The 20,000-nt window shown below is 38.1% G+C and overlaps 2 protein-coding genes across 10 annotated transcripts in view; both read right to left on the reverse strand.

Annotated features, from left to right (window-relative positions):
• pabpn1 (poly(A) binding protein, nuclear 1) overlaps positions 1-5,760 on the reverse strand; it is a 26,881-nt gene extending 21,121 nt beyond the window's left edge. For 2 of the 5 annotated variants that reach the window (XR_015524359.1, XM_087308396.1), the window contains exons 1-5: positions 4,855-4,944; positions 3,793-3,901; positions 2,263-2,330; positions 2,015-2,121; positions 566-653 (exon numbers count right to left, since the gene is read on the reverse strand). Coding sequence is in view for 3 of the 5 variants with exons in the window: in XM_087308396.1 (XP_087164522.1) it covers positions 566-653; positions 2,015-2,121; positions 2,263-2,330; positions 3,793-3,868 (339 nt within the window). In the remaining 2 variants the exon portion in view is untranslated. 5 annotated transcript variants of the gene reach the window in all.
• Positions 5,761-6,732: 972 nt separating this feature from the next.
• Positions 6,733-20,000, reverse strand: part of zfhx2 (zinc finger homeobox 2) — a 14,889-nt gene continuing 1,621 nt past the window's right edge. For all 5 annotated transcript variants that reach the window (XM_087309362.1, XM_087309365.1, XM_087309366.1 and 2 more), the window contains exons 2-5: positions 18,854-19,012; positions 16,991-17,051; positions 10,023-14,011; positions 6,733-9,230 (exon numbers count right to left, since the gene is read on the reverse strand). In XM_087309362.1, the coding sequence (XP_087165488.1) occupies positions 8,856-9,230; positions 10,023-14,011; positions 16,991-17,051; positions 18,854-19,012 (4,584 nt within the window). In that variant the 3' untranslated portion in view covers positions 6,733-8,855. The remainder of the gene's footprint in view (positions 9,231-10,022; positions 14,012-16,990; positions 17,052-18,853; positions 19,013-20,000) is intronic.

The raw sequence follows: 20,000 nt of genomic DNA on the forward strand, positions 1-20,000 counted from the left end.
TAAAATAGTATACACTATCGTGTTCACCATTTAACAATACATATAAAAATATATTGATGACGAGGTCCAAAAAGTTGTTAGTAACATCAACATCCACCGTAATGATATATGGTTTTTCCCCTGCCTAGATTGTGTGTGCTGAACTATGTGTGCTAAACCGTGTGGGGGTCTGCAGCTGGACATTGTTGATTGTGTCAGGAAATGGTTATTCGACTAAACCTAAAAACTGCATTTTGGTCATTCAAAACAATGTTTTGTTTACCTGAAAATGGATTTCAAAGAGCAAGAATCTTAAAAATGCCATCACTTTGATGTAAACTACAAAAACTAATTTTTTTTTTTGTCTACTACAGAGTACCACATAACTATTATCAAATGTGTGCAGAGGCATAGTGATCCATAACAAAAAGACAAACATTATACGGTTTCATTTTTTGCAGACCAGCATCAATGACAATTAATATAAATAATATTCATAAATGCAAAGAAAAAAAACTTTCATATTTTTTATAGTAAACAATCACATAAAATGTAGTCTTCGTAAAAATATGATGCTGCGCCTCACCTTAATCTGCCTTCCTCTAAATAAGGACTCATCCAGTGCCATGGCTGTCCTAACAGACTCCTTGTCTGCAAACTCTATATAAGCAAACCTGAAATGTGAAGACAGCAAATGGTAATGTGAGGGGAGTCAAGATCATACAAAAAGAAAGTTTAAATAAAAAATAATGATAAATAAATCATTCTTGAAGGAAATAAGCACTTATGGATGCCTATATAAAAAAACACTTTGAAAGATTAATAAAAGAACACCATGTGCAAAGTTGCTGTGATTAAAGCATTGCATCAAATGTTACCCCATGCAATAGGATAATGCTGACAAATTATTAATGGGAACAGCTTGAAAACGCTGTGCTCCAGAATAGTACAAAGCGAGAGAACAATTTCACACCTCAGAGTCCCAGGTCCACATATAAAGTGCAAAATCATGCCACATAAGAGAGAAAGAGTTTTGAATGCATTGCCATATCAGCTTCTCTGGCTATTTCATGGCAAAACCAGATCATAGCAAACAAATTTAGCACATTTTATAAGCATCACTTTTCTATAATAAAACATTGACGGCAATAATTTATACATAATAATAAGATATTAGAACAAACAGTTTAAGGATTTTTTTTTTTTTACAACTGATGAAGGACTAACATTAAAAAAATACATTTCATTTAATGTCTCTACAGATAAAAATCATTGTCTAAAAACTTTAAAAATAGGGCATTTCACAAGTACATGTTTAGGTTTGGTTTCTGTTGCAATACTGACATTCTGGGAGGTTTTCCTCTTTAAGTAAATGTCCATGAGTGAGTCTTGTATGTACAATACTGCAATCTCACCATGTCTTGAGTTAAAAAAAAAAAAAAAACAGTTTGATTTTCTTTCTATTACTGGCTGAATTATAAAAAGTTTATTTTCTGACCACTCATGCAATTTGTTAAAAATAAGTCCTTTTATTTGTGGCTTTAAACCTGAAGGTGTGATTTTGCACTCTTTTGTTTTTCCAATTAGGGCTGTTTTGGCAGCGGACTTTATGCCACTAACACCAGGCCATAATAATAACTCCAATCTCCCTACATATATTCTAAAGGCCAATTTATAATTCTAAACTTTATCAAATACATGTTGTAGGGCTCAGTGTAGCCTTCACACTGTGCCATATCCTTCATCATACTGACATAAATCTCACAAAAAAATGAATAAAATAAACAAAGTTGTATTTAATAATCTGTTCTTTGTTATACTTTAAAAAAAATATATTTAACAATAATATAGAGAATCTTCAGAAGTACCTCTTTATTATTTTAGTGGCTAACATTTAGTTTCGGTTTGAGTTAATGGATCAGAGCATTTTCTAAAAATACAGTCTTTATCCAGAGCAGATTCACAGAGAAGTGAATAAGTAAATGTAAATTATTGAATAGGTTAAGATGCAAAAGAATGAGAGTGCATGAATTACCCTTTGGGATGTCCTGTAAACTTATCACACAAGATAGTGACTCTGTTTACAGATCCACAGCCATGGAAATGTGCCTCCAACTCCTCAGCTGTAGCACCATAATCCACCTGTGAGAGACCAAACCTAAATCACCAGCAGTTCTAACATGTGACTAAATCATTATTAAAAGGCTGGGAAAATATCACAAAGTGGCCCAAATGTATAAAAAAAGATTATTAACAAGTAGGTATGAGAATATTTGCCCATACATTTCCAACGTAAATAGACCTCCCGTCGGCTTCTATCTTCTCTTCAATGGACATAATGACAGGGCCAGCTGTAAAAAGGAAAAACATAAATAAATCAACCATTTCTAATGCAACTCGTTCACCATAGACATTGGTGTGTGACATAATTAAACAAAATATTTTACTTTTTTTTTTTTTCGTTTTAGTAGTTTGACCTCAGTTCTTGTTGGAAAATAATTTGTGTAACGAATATTTTAGCACATCGAAAGTAATTTGATGAGGTGTCTTTGATTAAAAACATGGCAACGAATCAGAAATTGATCACAGACCCACAATATTCAATACATGCAATGCCATCATCCAATGTTTTCAAGGCTAAATTTGCATCTGTGAATGTTGTTTTGATTAGAATAAAATTATTAAAAGCACAAAGATTGTACACATGAATAAAACATTCATAGAGCTGCATCTTATGAAAAACACCAAATAACGGGTGCTGCGGAGCTTCAGTTTGAGGAGAATGAAGCAGATTATATATATATATATATATATATATATATATATATATATATATATATATATATATATATATATATATATATATATATATATAGCAAAAAAGTAAAAAAAAAAAAAAAGTAAAAAAAAAACGTAAAAATGATTTAAGATTGGCACTGGTAAGAGAACATTCTACTTGACTAAGTTTTTTTATGAATACAACACAAAACCTAAGATTTTCAATCTTGCACTTTGTGCAGTATGCTCCGCTTGGGTTATGAATGAGGTTTCACCTCAATTTACAAACAAAAAAGCAATGAGATTTATTTATTAATGTCTTTTGAACGCTTAAATTTTATGCATAAAAGAAAATTCTCATTTAGATGAAAACAGATGGTCAAACAAGTCATCCTACAAGATGTCCACGATTTTCGTATGACAAAAAAAGCCCATGTCAAAAATTAGGCATTTTGACATAGAAACAACTTGTACAACTATAGCATTTTCTCACAAGACATCCCCTATTAATTTAGTGCATCAAAATAGCATGCACACCAGTAAAACCAACAGATCACATCGACTGTCCTACTTTTTTTTTTTCTAGGGTCATGTTTGATCACATGAGTTTCTGTGAGATTGTGTGTAGAATTACCACTGTTAAATTATTACTACAATCAGCAATTGTGTGGTCTCATGTTCTGACCAAACCATCTAGCATTACCATATAAATAAAACCAATGAATCTGTCATTGTGCCCACAGTCCCCCATGACTTTAAAACCGATCAAGACCTGTGTCCCAGACGTAAGAAAAAAGCATGAAAAACCTTCAAAGCAAGTATATCAGGGGTGTAGCCTAGAAATCACATTGCCTACTAGGTTATTGCTAAAATCTAGGTTACTTTCCGTTTCAAGCCATATCTCTATTGACCTCAAACGGTCCAATGCCAGATATTCTTCTGCCGCTAATGCAGTCCTATTCATCAGCACTGTCTGTTCTGCAGTGCTCAGTTTGTCAGAATCTTCTGTCTCTTAATCCATTTAGCTTCACTTACCAGGTGGAGGACTAAGATTCATCTGTTTCTCCACCTCGTTCTGTAGCTCCTTCAGTTTCTCTGCCTCCTCCTCCATCTCTCTCACCCGGGCTTTAATTGCCTCCAGCTCCTGAAGAAGAAACAGTAATGTACATTTTACATACAATTTATCATTCACAAATATATTTTTTTCCTTTATTTTGCACAATTAGATCATGTCATTTAAAGGAATGGTTGACAGCCACGTTGGATCTATACCTGCATCAATATCATGTGCTCCTGCTAAAGCCATTTTGACATGCACAGGCGATTTCTTTCCCACAAGGCACAATCATTCTTTATTCTCAGCGGTAGACACAGCAAGCACATGCACTGTCACACGTGATTATGCACTGAGCTTTTTCAAACCATCATTTAGTGTGCAGTCAGCAAGACGCCCTAAACATGATGCCACCCGTGCATGCATTGTTGCACACTTTTGGTGTGTTCACGCACGCACGCACGCAAGTTTCAGCAATGCTGCATTGCAGGGCAGTGGGAGTCGCTACGGATCGCTCCTAAAGTAACACAGCATGCATGTGATGGCCCCCTTTCATGCAGTTAAAACAAGATGTTGCATGATCTAGCGTAAACGTCAATTAGAAGATATGGTATATTATACAATGGCTTATCACTGAAAATAGCACCAATGCATGATGAAATAAAGCAGACTTCCAGTCGGCATGCAAATGCATGATCTACTCTAGCTTCAAAAATGTAAAAGTGCATGGAGAGAAATGCAGCAGCCCTGCCCTAATGCACCATCCCAATCACAAAATCACCAATAAATGATGCAATACATCACGAGCGGCGTTTAATCAGTAAAGCACGTCGAATACAATGACAGCGATTCAAGTGCGCGTTTGTCTTTCAGCTCGAAGCAAAAACTGAAAATAAAACCATTTCTCGCCTTCTTAACATGTCACACACGTCGCATACAGATTTACTCCATCTCAGAAGCCAACAACAATCACGCGCAGTTTCCAACGCGACTTACTTTTCGCACTCCACAAATATTACTGATCAGAAAAGAGGCGTGTTTACCGTGAGCCTTCTGCTTCTTTGCGGATGGACCCACACTAGTGCGGCTAATGGCGGCCTGTCCTACCCTCGCCCCTGTCTCTTAAATCTCCCGTCTCGCATTTTTGCGATGAAGATTTTTTTCCCCCCGCTAGGTCGACAGATCTGGCGCAGAGGAACCCAGACCAATGTTGCGCCAACATGGCGGCCAGCAGCACGCATGTTACTCACCCATTCTACTGCATAGCGTGAGCCACAATGGCGGGCAAACTGACCTGGCAAAACCGGTTTCGCTATTATATGATTACGTGCTTTGTAGATTTACTTTAACATCAGAGGTTAGCTGGCGAAACGTATACGAATAGATGAAAACGTAGTTATTAAAGAGAGTAAGTTGCAGTAGGTCCTTCACTCACCGGATCTTCAATAGCGGCCTCCCCCTCGTCTAATCCCGGTTCTTCATCGCCAACGCCTGGGTCTTCAAGTTCTGAGTGACCCGGGTCTGAGTCCAGCAGAGACTCCTCTGCCAGTCCGTTACCAAACTCCGCCATCGCCTGATTCCCGGTGGTCCGACGCGCCTCGTGGCTGCACTACAGGCCGCGACTCTCACGGGGGGGAGCGAGAGCGAGAGAGAGGGGCAGGGGAGGGAATAAAAAAACGGCGGAAAGCGCCGCTCACTAAAGTTAAAATGGGGAATAAAAACCCGCCTTGCTTCTTCCGGCGCTCAAACGTGTCCCCCAGCAGAATAAACAAAACTATTTATCAAAACACAAACACCTTTCGCTCTGTCAGACTGTCGCTCTTACTACTCTATTTACATCAGAAGGCAAATTCAGAAAAGGAAATGTGTATTCTTCGCGAGCGCTCGTGTGCTCCAGAACAGAAATGGAAGCCGTAGGCGGGGATTCTGAGCACTGCAGGCGAACTCTCGAGAGGTGATTGAACGATTCTGGGTTTTAGACACACCCTCTTCATGTATGGAGAGCTGTCATTGGTGTGCTACTGAGATATTTCAATGCGCTTGCCGCTTAGCCTTTACAACAGCGACGGTGATTGGATGAAAACGGCGTCAGTCACGGCTCACAGACCACCTTTAGATTGCGCCGGATAATAACTTCTGTGCTATGTTGCCAAATCCGCACAATAGTACAAACTTGGATTTGCATGTTACGAAGTATTTTGAGTAATTAATCATTTCAAGGGAAGGAAATACAACTAACTGAAAAAAAGGTATAGACTGCTCTCTAATTCTAGAATATGTAAACAGTAACGTTACTGTGTGTCATTACACCATAAGGTGAATCTTGTCTTCTTTTCCAGAAAAGCTTATCTTTAGAACTAAAGATAGAGTCATATTACTTTTGAGTGAACTATCATTTTAAATTGTGGAAAGGCATATTAAAACCTTTTACAGTATTAAGACCCACCATGGGTCTTAAATTTCTCTATTTGGGTTTTTGTACAAGCATCATTTTTTTTCTAGAATTTTATCATTTTTAAATATCATGTATTTTAGCATTCTTATGTACTTGCTTTTATATTTTAAGTGTACATTTTATGCAAAACGTAATTTTTAAGTGAGATCTGGCAACATAACCACACATGTGGAATCCAGCTATCTTTAATACAACCGAGGCAACTCAAACTGCATATTAATCTTACTACTATATGGCACATATATTGATATATCCGATGAGTACTTCTTAAATGTATACCATTGATTATACCAGCACATCAATAAAACTAAAGCAGTGGTCGGTGATGCAAGACGTCTAACAAAATTCTTACTTTCTCATGTAACTCTGTACATAACAATCATTAAACAGTACAATCAATACACAACTGCAACATAAAATGTGAATATACCTGCATACGTGTAATTCACATGACAAGAAACTTCAATACATGAACTTCAGTTTATTTGTTTTCTGCATAAGAAAAAAGGAGAACCAACACAAAATGAAGGTACAAGTGAGGGGAAAACAAGCTTAATCAATAATCTAGTTTCATAACAAGACTGCCACCATTATTGTTCAATATTCATATCAATGGCATCTCTAAAGTCTGAGATGCCATCAAAACCGTTATGAATCAATAATAATCAAAAGTGATGAAAGTACTGAAAAATAGTAAGTAGTACAGTTATAACAAGTGATAATCAAGTGTCAATGAAAAAGTGAAAAGATAATATAAAAGCATTTCTCCATACTCTACCAATATACTCTGAACAGTGCAACACCGTGTGATCCCACGTCCTGCAGCACTGCACTACAAACAACCCAGTCCATTTTCAGTTCATATGAGCTACAACTCAACACTAAGTTAAACAAAAAGACACCTTGCATTTGCTGGGATATCGTGAAAAAAACTGAAACGTTTCAATGAACTTCAAGTGTTCCAAGTTGAGTTGTCTGAAATGCATTTATCTGTAGCTCATGCTTAAATCCTGGACTAGCTCAAAGTGCCAAGGCATGGGAGCTCCTTTGCGGCTTGCATTACGAACACTTCCAATCAAGATTGCTTTTTGGTTTCTTTACTGAGACAAAGCAAGAGAAAGAATAACTTTGGAATATCATTTTCTTAATATAGTTCATTAAAAAATCTTTTTTAGTTTTGCATTTTGTTAAAGTATTAATAGTATCAATAATATAATACAAAATAAATCAAAAAGGAAAAATCGTCTTTAGTATTTCACGTCCTTCAAATTGCACCTCCTGTTGCCCTGATGAAAAGTTTCCCGGTCCACTAAAGCACCCTGTCTTCTCTCCTGGTGGGTTTTAAGGAAAATACTCAGTATGTTGCAACACAAAATGCTCCATGAAAGAACAAGAAAGCAAAAGATGACAACTCTCTCCCATAACTCTAAAATGCTTTTAGCATAAATAAATGACTTTTGTGTTTCGTTCATAAAGATAAGCTGGAGTTACTCCCTAAAAATTCTAACCAAACGGTTTATCCGGAGGGTAAAACGAATATAATTTCGATGTTCCCACTAATCCATATAAAATTGTGTTAAAGTACAGACTTGACTTTGGCTTCGTGCGCAGCGGCTGGGTCTGATCCATTTTTTTGTCTGTTTAACGATGTGCAATGCAAACCCTTTAAAAATAACATTAAAAGCTGATTAATACTTCATTATAGTTTGACATACAGTAAGATTCCACCATACAACAAAACTGTTTATTTTGCGGAACACGAAAACCTTTAAAAAAAAAAGAAAAAAAAAAGTTTGAGATTTAAAAAGGGTCAAAGTGCTGTTTGATGACCATCTGACATCTTTCAACGAGAGCTCAGCTGATGGCTATAGGATTGTCATGATGGTTGCTTAAAAATCATCCTTATTTAATGCATCAGAATCCAAAAAACTCTCCCAAACTCTCCATATTCCAGACTTTGCATTATTTCTGCCTTTCCATTTCATTACCACCAATTGTTAGCATAGTCTAGACATGTGTCAACTGAGCCAGAAGGAAAACCTCTGTTTACAGAATACATTTCTTTGAATTAACAAGACGAATGGAGATAAATCAGCTTAGAAACGACTCTTCTATATAGGCTTTAAAACAGGATAAATCAGTACCACAAACATAATTGACAACCCAGAGCACTTTGGTTGAGTTTTTGGGTGCTTCATTACCATAGATTCTCCCAATCAAACAAAGTGTTTGTGTAAATGTGAGTAGAATATTACCCAACTTAATAAGAGTCTAAACCGAGATGAAATCGTGAAAGACGGACCATAATCACACAAGCATTAGCATGTCCATGATTATCATTTCAGTAGATTATTCATAGTAAAATGATGCTGTGGCAATAGGTCATTAAAAGGAGCCCTGTGAGCAAAGACTCTGTATAATAAGAATGTCTCGCTGATATCCAAGGAGAGAGGACAAAGACGGCCATCTGGGCCACTTCGATTTTCGAGCCTCAAAAGAAAATTAGCTTAAAACACCAGCACCCATCTGTCTATTGAAAGCCAACAAGTCTGGTGGGTCCGCAGAGAACACCAGCTTCACTTTATTGTTTTAGCTGGAGCTGCTAGCTGGTGATGGAGTAGAGGACTGGCTGATAATACCGACAGACCCCGTACCAGATCCATTGCTGACCATTGATGCTTGTAGACCAAAGTTAGTGGTTCTCAGAGTGGCAAGATGTCTAGCAGAGAAGACATGATCACGTGCTGCGGCCCTGGATTCAAATTCAGCTCCACAGGCATCGCACTTGCCTATCAGAGTCTCGCGGACTGTTGTCTGACCGATGTTGTATGATGGAGCGGGATCCACAACTGTCAGCTGTACAGGTTTGGGCAGGATGGGACGGTTGGCTCGAAGAGCATTGTACTGTAGGTAGCTACCAGAGCTGACATCGATCTTCTTAGAAGGGTCAGAGGGATTAGGAGACTGAGTGGAAAGGTAAGAAGAGAAACAAACATTTAGGCAATGTAATTGAAAAGGGAGTCATCCTATTTGTAATATTATAACAGTTGCCACTCGTTTCAAGTATACCACCCAGCCTTCCAGGAGGTGGCAGAAATGTTCACCTGCTTCTAAGTATTCACCTAAAATGGTCCTGCTATTACAGCTGCTATGATTTTACGACTTTACGGTTGAGCAAAGCACTTAAAAAAAAAACGTTCAATGAGTCAATTGTACTTGTTTGCTGATACATTTAGGTACTTTATTACATGTTGAATTGACAATGCACGGGCAGTATATTAAATTTACACAACCAGATTAAATTATCTCCTTTGGTGTGGAAGAATGTAAATGGAGACAAATAAAAAAAATGACAGAAGTTTTATTTCCAGATTTTCATTTAAGTGATATCAACTACTGTTTACACCAAGCAACTCCTCTTCTTAAAGTTTTTTTTTTTTCAAATGAGAAAAAACATTTTTGCAATGTTAATTAAATTCATTACATTTGTAAATATTTTACCTTATCTTGTCTTCCACACAATATATATATATATATATATATATATATATATATATATATATATATATATATATATATATATATATATATATATATATATAGTTGATAATTTATAGGATCACTGTCCTACAGAGTTTAGCTCCCATCCTAATTAAACACGAGAATCACTTTACCAAAACACTAAAACTAAAACTTCAGACATGAAATCTGAGATCAACAGAGCAACTTCACAAAAATACAACAAAATGTCCTTACCATTTTCTCTTGCTGTAGCCTCCAGCGTTTCTCCTTGGCACGAGTATTTTGGAACCATATCTGCACAACCTTTAGTGGAAGCCCAAGCTCTGTTCCGACTGCCTCACACTCCAGTGCATTAGGATGAGCACACGTCTCATAGCAGGACTGCAGGATGGACAGCTGAAGACTGGTTAGGTGGGTTCGAGGTCGTCTTGGGGTGGAGTTCTGCTGCATGTAACTTATTTCTTTTTGGCTTTGACTAGGGGATGCCGTAACCGTCAGAGGGGATGGTGTAGTGGGGGTGGTAGTGGCTGTAGGCCGCTGTGAGCTGAGGCCTAACTGTTCTCTTGAGAGGGTGTTTATTTTGAACGGACCTTTCTGAGGCCAATATTTGAGCCCATTTTGTTTCTGAGAAGCCAAGGCAGCAGGCTTGTTAATTGGCGTAGTGGTCAATTTTGGCACCATAAGGTTTGTAGTTCCAGACTCAAGCCCTCCCTGGCAATGGTCATCCTCTTCATCAGTGTGTTCAGACTCTGCTTGTACCTCTTCAACCTTCCTTTTTGGAGCAGATCGAGATGTAGGAATTCCACTGACAAGCAGAGGAACAGCAACTGGGGTAGTCACTGTCTTAGGGGCTATTTTAACCATTGTAATTGGAGCTACTTCTGTTTTAATCTTTTGAATTAATGGACTGGTTGACACCACCGTGAATGAAGTAGTCTGATTTGGTCTACTTGGACCCTGATGAGGAGCTTTCAGGGGTTCCTTGACTTCTTTTAACTTCTCAATCTTTGGAAGAATATTTCCAGTTTGAGGTTTTGCAGAGGTCCAGCCAGTGGAGGGACTGGTGTTGGATTTAGGAGGGTTTGAGAATATTGGTTTTGAGAGTGGCCAGGTGAACTTTATTAGTGGTTTTCCAACAGCTGCCAAAGTGCCATCACTGATAAAACGGACCTCTCCCTTTCGCTCCCTGGCCCGCATATTTTGAAACCAGATTTGAACCACTTTCTTTGGAAGGTTCACCCACTCAGATATTTGTTCAAATTCATGTTTTCCTGGGTTTGGATCTTTGAAATAACATCCATAGAGAATATCAAGCTGGTCAGCATGGATGATGGTCCTAGAGCGTCTCATGTCCCTGAACCTTCTGACTTTTGGCCTCTTTTGATCCTGCTCTTTTTCTCGTTCCTTCTCCTTTTCCCTTTCTATGAGTGATGTTGTAACTTTTTCTGCTGCCCTCATGTACACAGTGCTAGTCTTAGCCAAATTATTGCGATTTATTAAAGTACTGTTAGTGGAAGATGGGATAGCTATGGCAGAATCTGGCTTCACCTGAACAACAATGAGACCTCCATCTGTAGGAACACCAACAGTGGTTGGTCTTAATCCCAGACCATCAAGCAAATGACTTTTTTGTATAGAGGGCCTGTTAGCGGTGGAGACAGATATTGTAGAGCTGTGGTTTTTCCCCATGCTAAGGTCTAAAGCAGACTCACAATCATTACCATTGGATAAGAAGGAGTGTGTGGTTGAAGGTGCATTAAGAGGGTCTGAAAGTGCTGATACTGGTTGAGTGTTTGAAAAGGCTATTTTAGCCCGATCACCTTCAGAAACTCCAACCCCAATAACTGATGAAGGAAGTGAGAGTACATACGGACTGTATAACTGGGTAGAAAGTGGAGCTAACGACAGGGAAATGGGCAGTGACTGCAAGATGTTAGCTGGAACACCCTGTTGATCAACTGTGATTGAAAGAGGGGTAGGGGGGTCTGCTTGTGCCTCTAACTGCAGATCAAGATCTAAATCTTGCTTTTCCTGCTTGATCTCCACATCTTCCTTGGCAATCTCACTTTTTCTCCTTTTCTTTTTCATACTCTGTTCATCATCATATTCGTCCTCTGCATCTGAGAGGAAGACTGTTGTAGAGCGAAGAACCTTTCCGCCACCACTTGACTTTTCAGGAGTTGGCTCTACCTGTGAAGACTGTTTGATTGGGCTACCTGACTCTTCCCTCATAGAGCTGCTCTGACTTTCTTCATCAGTCACAATAACTGATGTGTAGAACTCTTCATTTTCAGAGTCAGAAGTCAGCAGCAATTCTCTTGGACTTCCCTTACCGATCCTATGTCTCTCCCCACTACTTGACAGGTCAATGGCATGACTACCTGTTGCTGATGGGCTGTGTCCATCTTCACTCTCATCTATCATTAAATTACCTTCTTCCTCCTCCATACTTTCATCATGAAAACGGTCTAATCTGTCCTTATCTTTGGATTGCCAGGCATCTAAAAACCACTTTCGTACCTCTTCTCCACTTAGCCCTACCTCCCTGCCTAGGGCTTCGCAGTCTTCCCGCTGAGGACTAGATGTTTCAGCATCATCTCGAGACTCTAAGAATGCCCACAGAACCTGGGACTGGAACTCAGTGAGCACAGGCCGTCCTGAAGACAAGAGTAAATGATCTTTAGCACTTCTGTGGCCTGCAAATCGTAAGGCAAAATTAGTGTTGCGAAAGGTATAGTTAGCAGTGCCAGAGCTGTTAATGTTGTGTGAATGTCTGAGACCTTGATTAGAATCTAAAACACATGACAATGGACTTTCATGCTGAAAACCTGGGGTAACTGAAGATTTAGTTACTTTAGAGTTTGCATCTTCCCCCTCACACAAATGTTCATCATTTCCTTCAACATCCATTTCATTCTCTTCATGCTCTTTTTCATCAGCTGTGCCATCGCCCATCATATTCTCACTTTGCAATTGTGTATTCTCATTTTTAAAACACAAGTCTTTTTTCACTCCATCAATATTCCAGTCCTCTTCAGATCTTAGTGACATTTGCTGATCGCAAGGCTCAACCTTTATGCATTGTACTGCCATGTCTTTACTCCTTTCTGCCAACTTGGTGGCCTCCTCTAAACTCATTTTAGTGGCAGGAAGGCCAAATGCAGCCCACTGACTTTGTAAGCCACTGAGTCGTTGAGCCAAAAGAGCCTGTTGTGCTGCACTGAGACCAAGAACTGGCACTGCCTGCTGCAAAAGTTGCTTTGGAGAATCTTGATTCTGGCCCTGGACTTGGGTTTGAGATTGGAGCCCATTCAACACCAAAGGCATGAGCATCTGAGGCTGGGGTATAAGCTGTGGGGTTGCTGCCCCTGGAGTTGCAGATGTTCCAGTTGTGAATAGAGGAGGAAGAATGGAGTGTGGGAGCGAATTTGGGCTGGAAGTCAGAAGAGTGAGAATAGCAGACATTGCTTGTGCAGAGGCCACTGGAGAAGAAAGTAATGAGGGAGCTAACTGAGGCTGCACCTGCTCTCCATCTTTGGTTGTAACTGCTGTTGCAGTCAGGTTTGCTTGGGTGACACAGTTGCTGGTGGAAGTCTTAACTAACTGTGTGTTGCTTCCAATAGTGGTTGGAGCCAACCTTGCACCCATGGTTCCAGTTCCTGTATTTGCAGTGGAACTAGGAGTAGCATTCCCAGCACTCCTGCTGCGACTCTGGTGCAACACAGATTTTAAATGACTTTCAAGGGTGATGGCATGATTGTAGGAGACACGACAGATGGCACACTGGTATGGTTTGGTGGAGACGTAAGGTCGAGACAGGAAAGGGATTGAATCACTGTCTTTTACCGTCCCGGTTCTCATTCTCTGAATATGGGTGGTTGAATTATAATGCACACTCAAAGCCGTTCTATTTGGAAATGACTCCAAACATGCATTACACTTGAATCGACTGTTATCAAATTCATAGGCTACACTGTTTTTGCAGACAGATCTGCCATTGCTTACAGATGCATCTGATGTCTTTATAGTTTGCTCCCCGTTGTCCTGATTTGACTCCAGATCCCCCATGTCAATTTCCTCATTTCTCCCTCCCTCAATTTCTTCATCCAGCTCTTTTTCCTCAGAAGAACCACATTTGTCAACTGCATCTGTAGATTCGTTCTCATTTTGGAAAGCCAGTGTGGGGGAATTTCTGTTCTCTGAATTCAGCTGAGATGTGTCATCTGATAAATTGAGAAATAAAATCAAATGTTGGTATGTCTTCTAAAAAAACAAAAAGCATCTTCAACATGTTAATGCAATAACAGCAGTTTTCTAAATTGCTTTGTAAAAAAAAAAAGAATTTAATACGTGCAGTCATTCAAAATTTATAAGCATATGAATATAATCCATTTTTGTTGGTAAATTACAATTAAAATATACAAATGTAATAATAGGCCAGGTATAAAATCACTCAGTTTATGTATGGAAATAAAATCCTGATTTAAAAATTAATAGTAAAGAGTAAATAATTCACAACAACTCAATCTTTGAAGGTCTGAAGCTCTACGATTGGAGAAAAAGAAAGGCTAGCTTGGACCACGAGCAGCTTTCATAAAAAAACATTACACCCTTGATTACCACTGACTTTTTTTCACATAAAACTTAAATTTGTCATAATTTACTATCGATTTGCTTGTTCCAAACTTGTTTGAGTCTCCTTTGTTGAACACAAGCGAAGATATTTTAAAGAAAGCTGAAAACTTGTAATAAGTTACCTCCCTGTTATTTGTGTTTCCTTCTATGGAAGTCTGGGATTTTAGATTTTCAGCTTTCTTCGAAGGATCTTGTGTTCAACAGAAAAAAGAAACTAAGACAGGTTTGGAACAAGTGAAAGGTGAGTAAATAGTGAAAACATTTAATTTTTGGGTGAACTATTCCTAAAGAGTTTTTCGGAAACTATTGAAATGCATGAGAAGTGCAACATGCTATATTCCACAAGTCGCTACCTGTACATTCTCCATTAAAACACTTTTTACCGATGTAAATTTTAAAAGTTGATCAATCCACATTGCAATGTTTAACGGAAAATATTTTAGCCTCTGGCATGCTGGGAGTACAGCGTAAAGAGCGTTTAAAGTTCATTCATATGGAAGTTGAGCGCAAACACCCTTGTAATGCACTATGGGATTGAAAGTGGCATGGAGTAAGCGTTGAGAGAAGTTAATACATAAGGAAGGTTGGGCATTTCTCAACTTTATGCAAATGTCAAGGGGGCAACAAATTACTGTGAAATATAGGCAAGGCAAGATGTTGACGTATGTTTCAGAGTGTTTGTGAAACTAGATTACTAAGGTGAAATCCCTTACATGAAAGTTACTATGAGAATGTAGTCCTTCACACTTTCAGTTTACACAAACATCTTGAATCATGTATGCCTTGATCTTTTCTTGCAAGCGTGATAAACGTGTGAACATGCTGTTTATCTTCACCTGAGTAACAGGCATGTTCAGCATTTAATATGATATGCTCCAAAGCAGTAGCGTTGCCAGCTGCACTAAGTACAGATTTGATGTTCTAGTTATGTACCATTAGGGAGAAATTTAAAATGTGCGAAGCTGGGACTACTCCACAACCTGGACTGAGAATCAGTGATATCCTGTAGATTAGTGGTCCCCTAACCCCCGGGCCGGTACCGATCCGCAGATCAATTGGTACCGGTTCACAAAATAAATTAATATTTCTGATTTATATATTATTCGAGTCAAAGCTCTCTTTTATTAAAACAAATAAATAAATAATTATATATATATATATATATATATATATATGCTGTATATATATATATATATATATATATATATATATATATATATATATATATATATATATATATATATATATATATATATATATATATATATATATAACAAATACAGAACACCCAAACACGGCGGTGCTTTTTTTTTTTGTGCTTTTTTCCATAAATAAAACTTGCATTAGAGTAGCAGTAATTATTTGTCAGCTTAGGTCACCTAGCAATCTATGTACACCTACTCCCCCTGCACACTGGTCCGCAGTAAAATTACCAGTAAAAAGACCAGTTCTCATTGATAAAAAGGTCGTGGACCACTGCTGTAATAGAGTTGCACAATTAATCGAAAAAAGTTTGCAATCTCGATTCGACCCCCTAGACCACAGGTGTAAAACTCAGTTCCAAAAGGGCTGGAGCTCTGCACAGTTTAGTTCCAACCCTAATTAAACACACCTGATCAAACTAATTGAGTCCTTCAGGCTTGTTTAAAGCCTACAGGCAAGTGTGTTGGAGCAGGGTTGGAACTAAACTGTGCAGGGCTTTGGCCCTCCAGGAATTGAGTTTGACACCCCTGCCCTAAACGATCTTAATCCAGCATTTCTACGATTCTGCCAATCATATTTTCAAGTTCAGGAGAGAAGAAAAGGCAGCTGCTCGAGTCTTTTCATTGTTTCACACATGATGATCAGCGACACGGACACCTCCAAATGATGTTAAATGAGTCACGTTGTATTCATAAGGTGTAATTCACCTAAAAATGTAATTTTTGTCTTCATATTATGCTGTATTCACAGCCGCGAAATCACACTTGACATGAGCTGCTGACTGTGCGGGTACGCACCCTACTTAATGATAGACGCGCGCACGTCTACTTTAGTGAACAGAACCCGCATATGCTGTGAGTAACAGGTTATAAAGTTGTAAATAATATTCAGTTTGTGGCACAGAGTGATCATTTGAGAGCCGCGCGCGAAGTATGAACAGCAGTGAAAGTGAAAACGAAAGCGTGCACATCATTTAAATAATCATATCACATTTAGAGTTATGATGACGACAAGCATTTGATGTTTTTTCTTTCATAACGAACACATAGTAGTGCATGAAAATAAATGTTTACAGTGTCAGTATAACTACTCCAGCCAATATGTTGATTTTACCAGTGAATAAAATGGTCTAATAATGTTGTCAATGACAGATTGCAAACATAGGCCTATATCTCAAACATAATTCAACATTAGAATTATTATAAGTAGAATATAATTATTTTTAGAAACCAGTAGACCTACACATAATATTAATATTGTTGTTTTACCATATGCTTGATCTTTATTTTAAGCAACAAAAAAAACGTGATTTTCATTTTAGCTAGAATCGTGCCACTCTACTGCTGTAGATAATCAAAACTCACCTGCATGATTTTGAGATTTGGATTCTTCATCTTCAGCAATGGAAGGGTTTTTAGGAGCAGCCTTATGAAAAGAGGAAAACAACTTAAATGATTGCTCCCAAGTTTGCAATTTAACTGTAAAGATGCAATCTGTAGCCATGTTTCCATCCAAAAATGGGAATGAACTTTATGCGCAAAACTGCATTACTGCATAAAATATGTGCGAATACAGCAGCGTGAATGCGCTGTGGCGTTTAAAGGTGTCAGACGCGAAGCACAATCATATCTTGATTCTAGAGGTCATTAATAATATAATAACACTAATACTTAAACAGGAAGGCATTTTAGAATGACCAAAACAACATTTCAGGGGCCTCATGTATCAACGCTGCGTACGCACAAAAACTTTGCGTACGCCAGGTTTCACGCTCAGAATCGCTCACGTTTGGATTTACTAACAATGAACTGAACGTGGGAATTTGCGCAGGTTCACGGCAGGTTTCTGGCAGGCGTACGCACATTTTTTGTGCGTGTCTGTTTTATTTCCATTGGCGACTCCTAGAGGCAGTTGTGTTAAATTCTTCTCTACAAAGTGTCTGATCCTTGCAATGGCGTCTGTATGAGACGGGTTCATATAGTAGGTATGTAAGATTTCCATACCATACAGTTGACCAGCTAAACATTAAAGCACAATTTGCAGCGGTCGCCTGTTTTCCCAATGTAATCTGAGCTATCTACTGCCTGCACATTGCTATAAAGACACTATGTGAAGATAAATTTGCATGCGTGAATCAGAAACATTTCCATTCAATAAATGTGCAAATAAAATATGATGCACAAACTTATTGATGATTCCTACTTGTCTTTCTCGTGATAAATAGTGGGCAAAATCTGATATGTAGCGGGGAAAAAAAGAAGAAAGAATTCATCAGACGCTGGATTCGAGCCGAGTTATGCTCGAACGTGTCAGTACATGATCATATGCTTCTTATGAGGTGCGCCACTGAGACTGCGAAGGGTACTGCAACATTTTACAGATATAAACCACACTATTTCTTTTTTAAATGCACTCAGTGCGATGTTCAGACCCAACTGTGTTAACCGCATCAGCTAAACTCTCCCACTCTATTTTTTTTCTTTTGTTGTTAATTCCGCCGAACAAACTTGCAAATAACACCGCTTTTCTCCGGTCTACCTCCGAAAGCAGCACCTCCATTTCACATTCTGTTCAAAGTTTCTCTTTTTGCTTGCTTTTGCCATTGCTTTTTCGTTGGGTTTTTACATTAGCATAGTCATTAGCATATTCATACGGGGGAGGAGGCAGGGAGGGGTTTTGTGCTCGTGCATGTTGCGCTCAGTTTCACGTTCATTCGGATGTACAAAAGAATATGCGTGAGACTCGGCGTACGCAGTGTTTCATACATCTGAATTTTTTTCTGCGTACGCACATTTACAGCTTTGTGCGTACGCAATGTTTTAGTAAGATTTCCACGCAAGTCTTCGTACATGAGGCCCCAGATGTTTTGCAATGTGCTCAGCCTCCTGGTTTGTCCATTTACAAACATTATCACATGTTCTTTTACCTTTTTTAATGCGCATACTGGAATTTGAGCTGTAAAAGTGTTTCCATCATAGTTTATGCGCATCTTTTCTTATCGAATAAAAGGTTTTTCCTACTCAGTTATGCACATATGTTTTTTATGCGCATGATGTCGTTTCCATCAACTGTTTTTTTAGGAACATATTTAAAATGCGCATAAAAACAGGTAGATGAAAACATAGCTAATGTCATTACTTTCCCTAATACATACAGAGGCTGCACAATCAAAATGTACATAAAACTACATCAAAAAGAAGAACAATAAGGAATGTAAATATACTCACAATAGTCAGTAACTTATCAAGGCAGGCTGGGAGGACACTGTGTTTGTCCGAAAGATGATGAGAGAGATTCTCACGGTCTGCATGACTTTCTTGGCATAATGGGCATAACCACATCGAGCCCTTGTTACTGGCACCTCCCAGTGTTTCTTCTGGCTCCTCCTGAAACAAATAAATAAATAAATATTACTCAATTAAGATTTTAACAGGAAATTTAAAAATTGGGTTTGTTATAGCACTTTTTTCAAAAAGTTTCATAAACATAACCCAAAGCTAGTCTTCAAGAGATAGTTCACCCCAAATTGTAAATTGCCATAATGTATTCAAATTCCACTTGTTCTAAACATGTTGTAGTTTCTTTCTTCTGCTGAACATAAACGATATTATAACCGGTAGCCATGACAGTGTATTTTTTCCTGTCATGGATGTCAAAGGCACCTGGATTTCAAAAATTCTTCACAATAGGATTTTTTTTAGTTGAACAGAAAATAGAAAACTCAAAGATTTGAAACCACTTTAAGGGCAAGTAAATACTCGTTTGAGGCCAACTATTCCTTGTTAGCTTACCAAAAAAAGCTATAATCGGTCTGTAATCATTATCATTCTACAATATATCTTTAGAAATAAAAACTAAGCAAACAACTGCAGTAAAGTAAAAATATTTGAAGTAAAATATTATTCATAACATTGCACATATTAATGTCTAGAAGTAAACAACTGTTCAGATCACAAATGTATTTTCAGAATCGCAAAAAAGACTCATTTTGATTAATTGGCTTTGATGTAAGAAAACATTTAGGAACCAGAACACACAAAAAACCTTCATCGAGACATACTGCATCACCAAACTATGCCCTTCATCTAATTGAGCAAATTAACAATGTCTGACACTTTCTTTATATAGGCCATACAATCTGCACTTACAACACTTGTGCAACACAACAAACCTAATTCATCTCTATTCTTTCTGCTAGACGACAAACACAGATACCTCGTGGCCTCTTTCTAAATAATGCTGTTAAATACACAATCACTTTATTTTGTCAAATCCCATGTTAAATCAAACCTGATAGCACCCAAAATAATGCATGCATTAATCAGTTCTGCAATAACTAGGCTATTTAACGTCAGAGGAGGCCTAAATGTTGAC

The sequence above is a fragment of the Danio rerio genome, chromosome 24, assembly GCF_052040795.2.
Source record: "Danio rerio strain M-AB ecotype USA chromosome 24, GRCz13ab, whole genome shotgun sequence".
In the NCBI taxonomy this organism is placed as follows: Eukaryota; Metazoa; Chordata; class Actinopteri; order Cypriniformes; family Danionidae; genus Danio; species Danio rerio.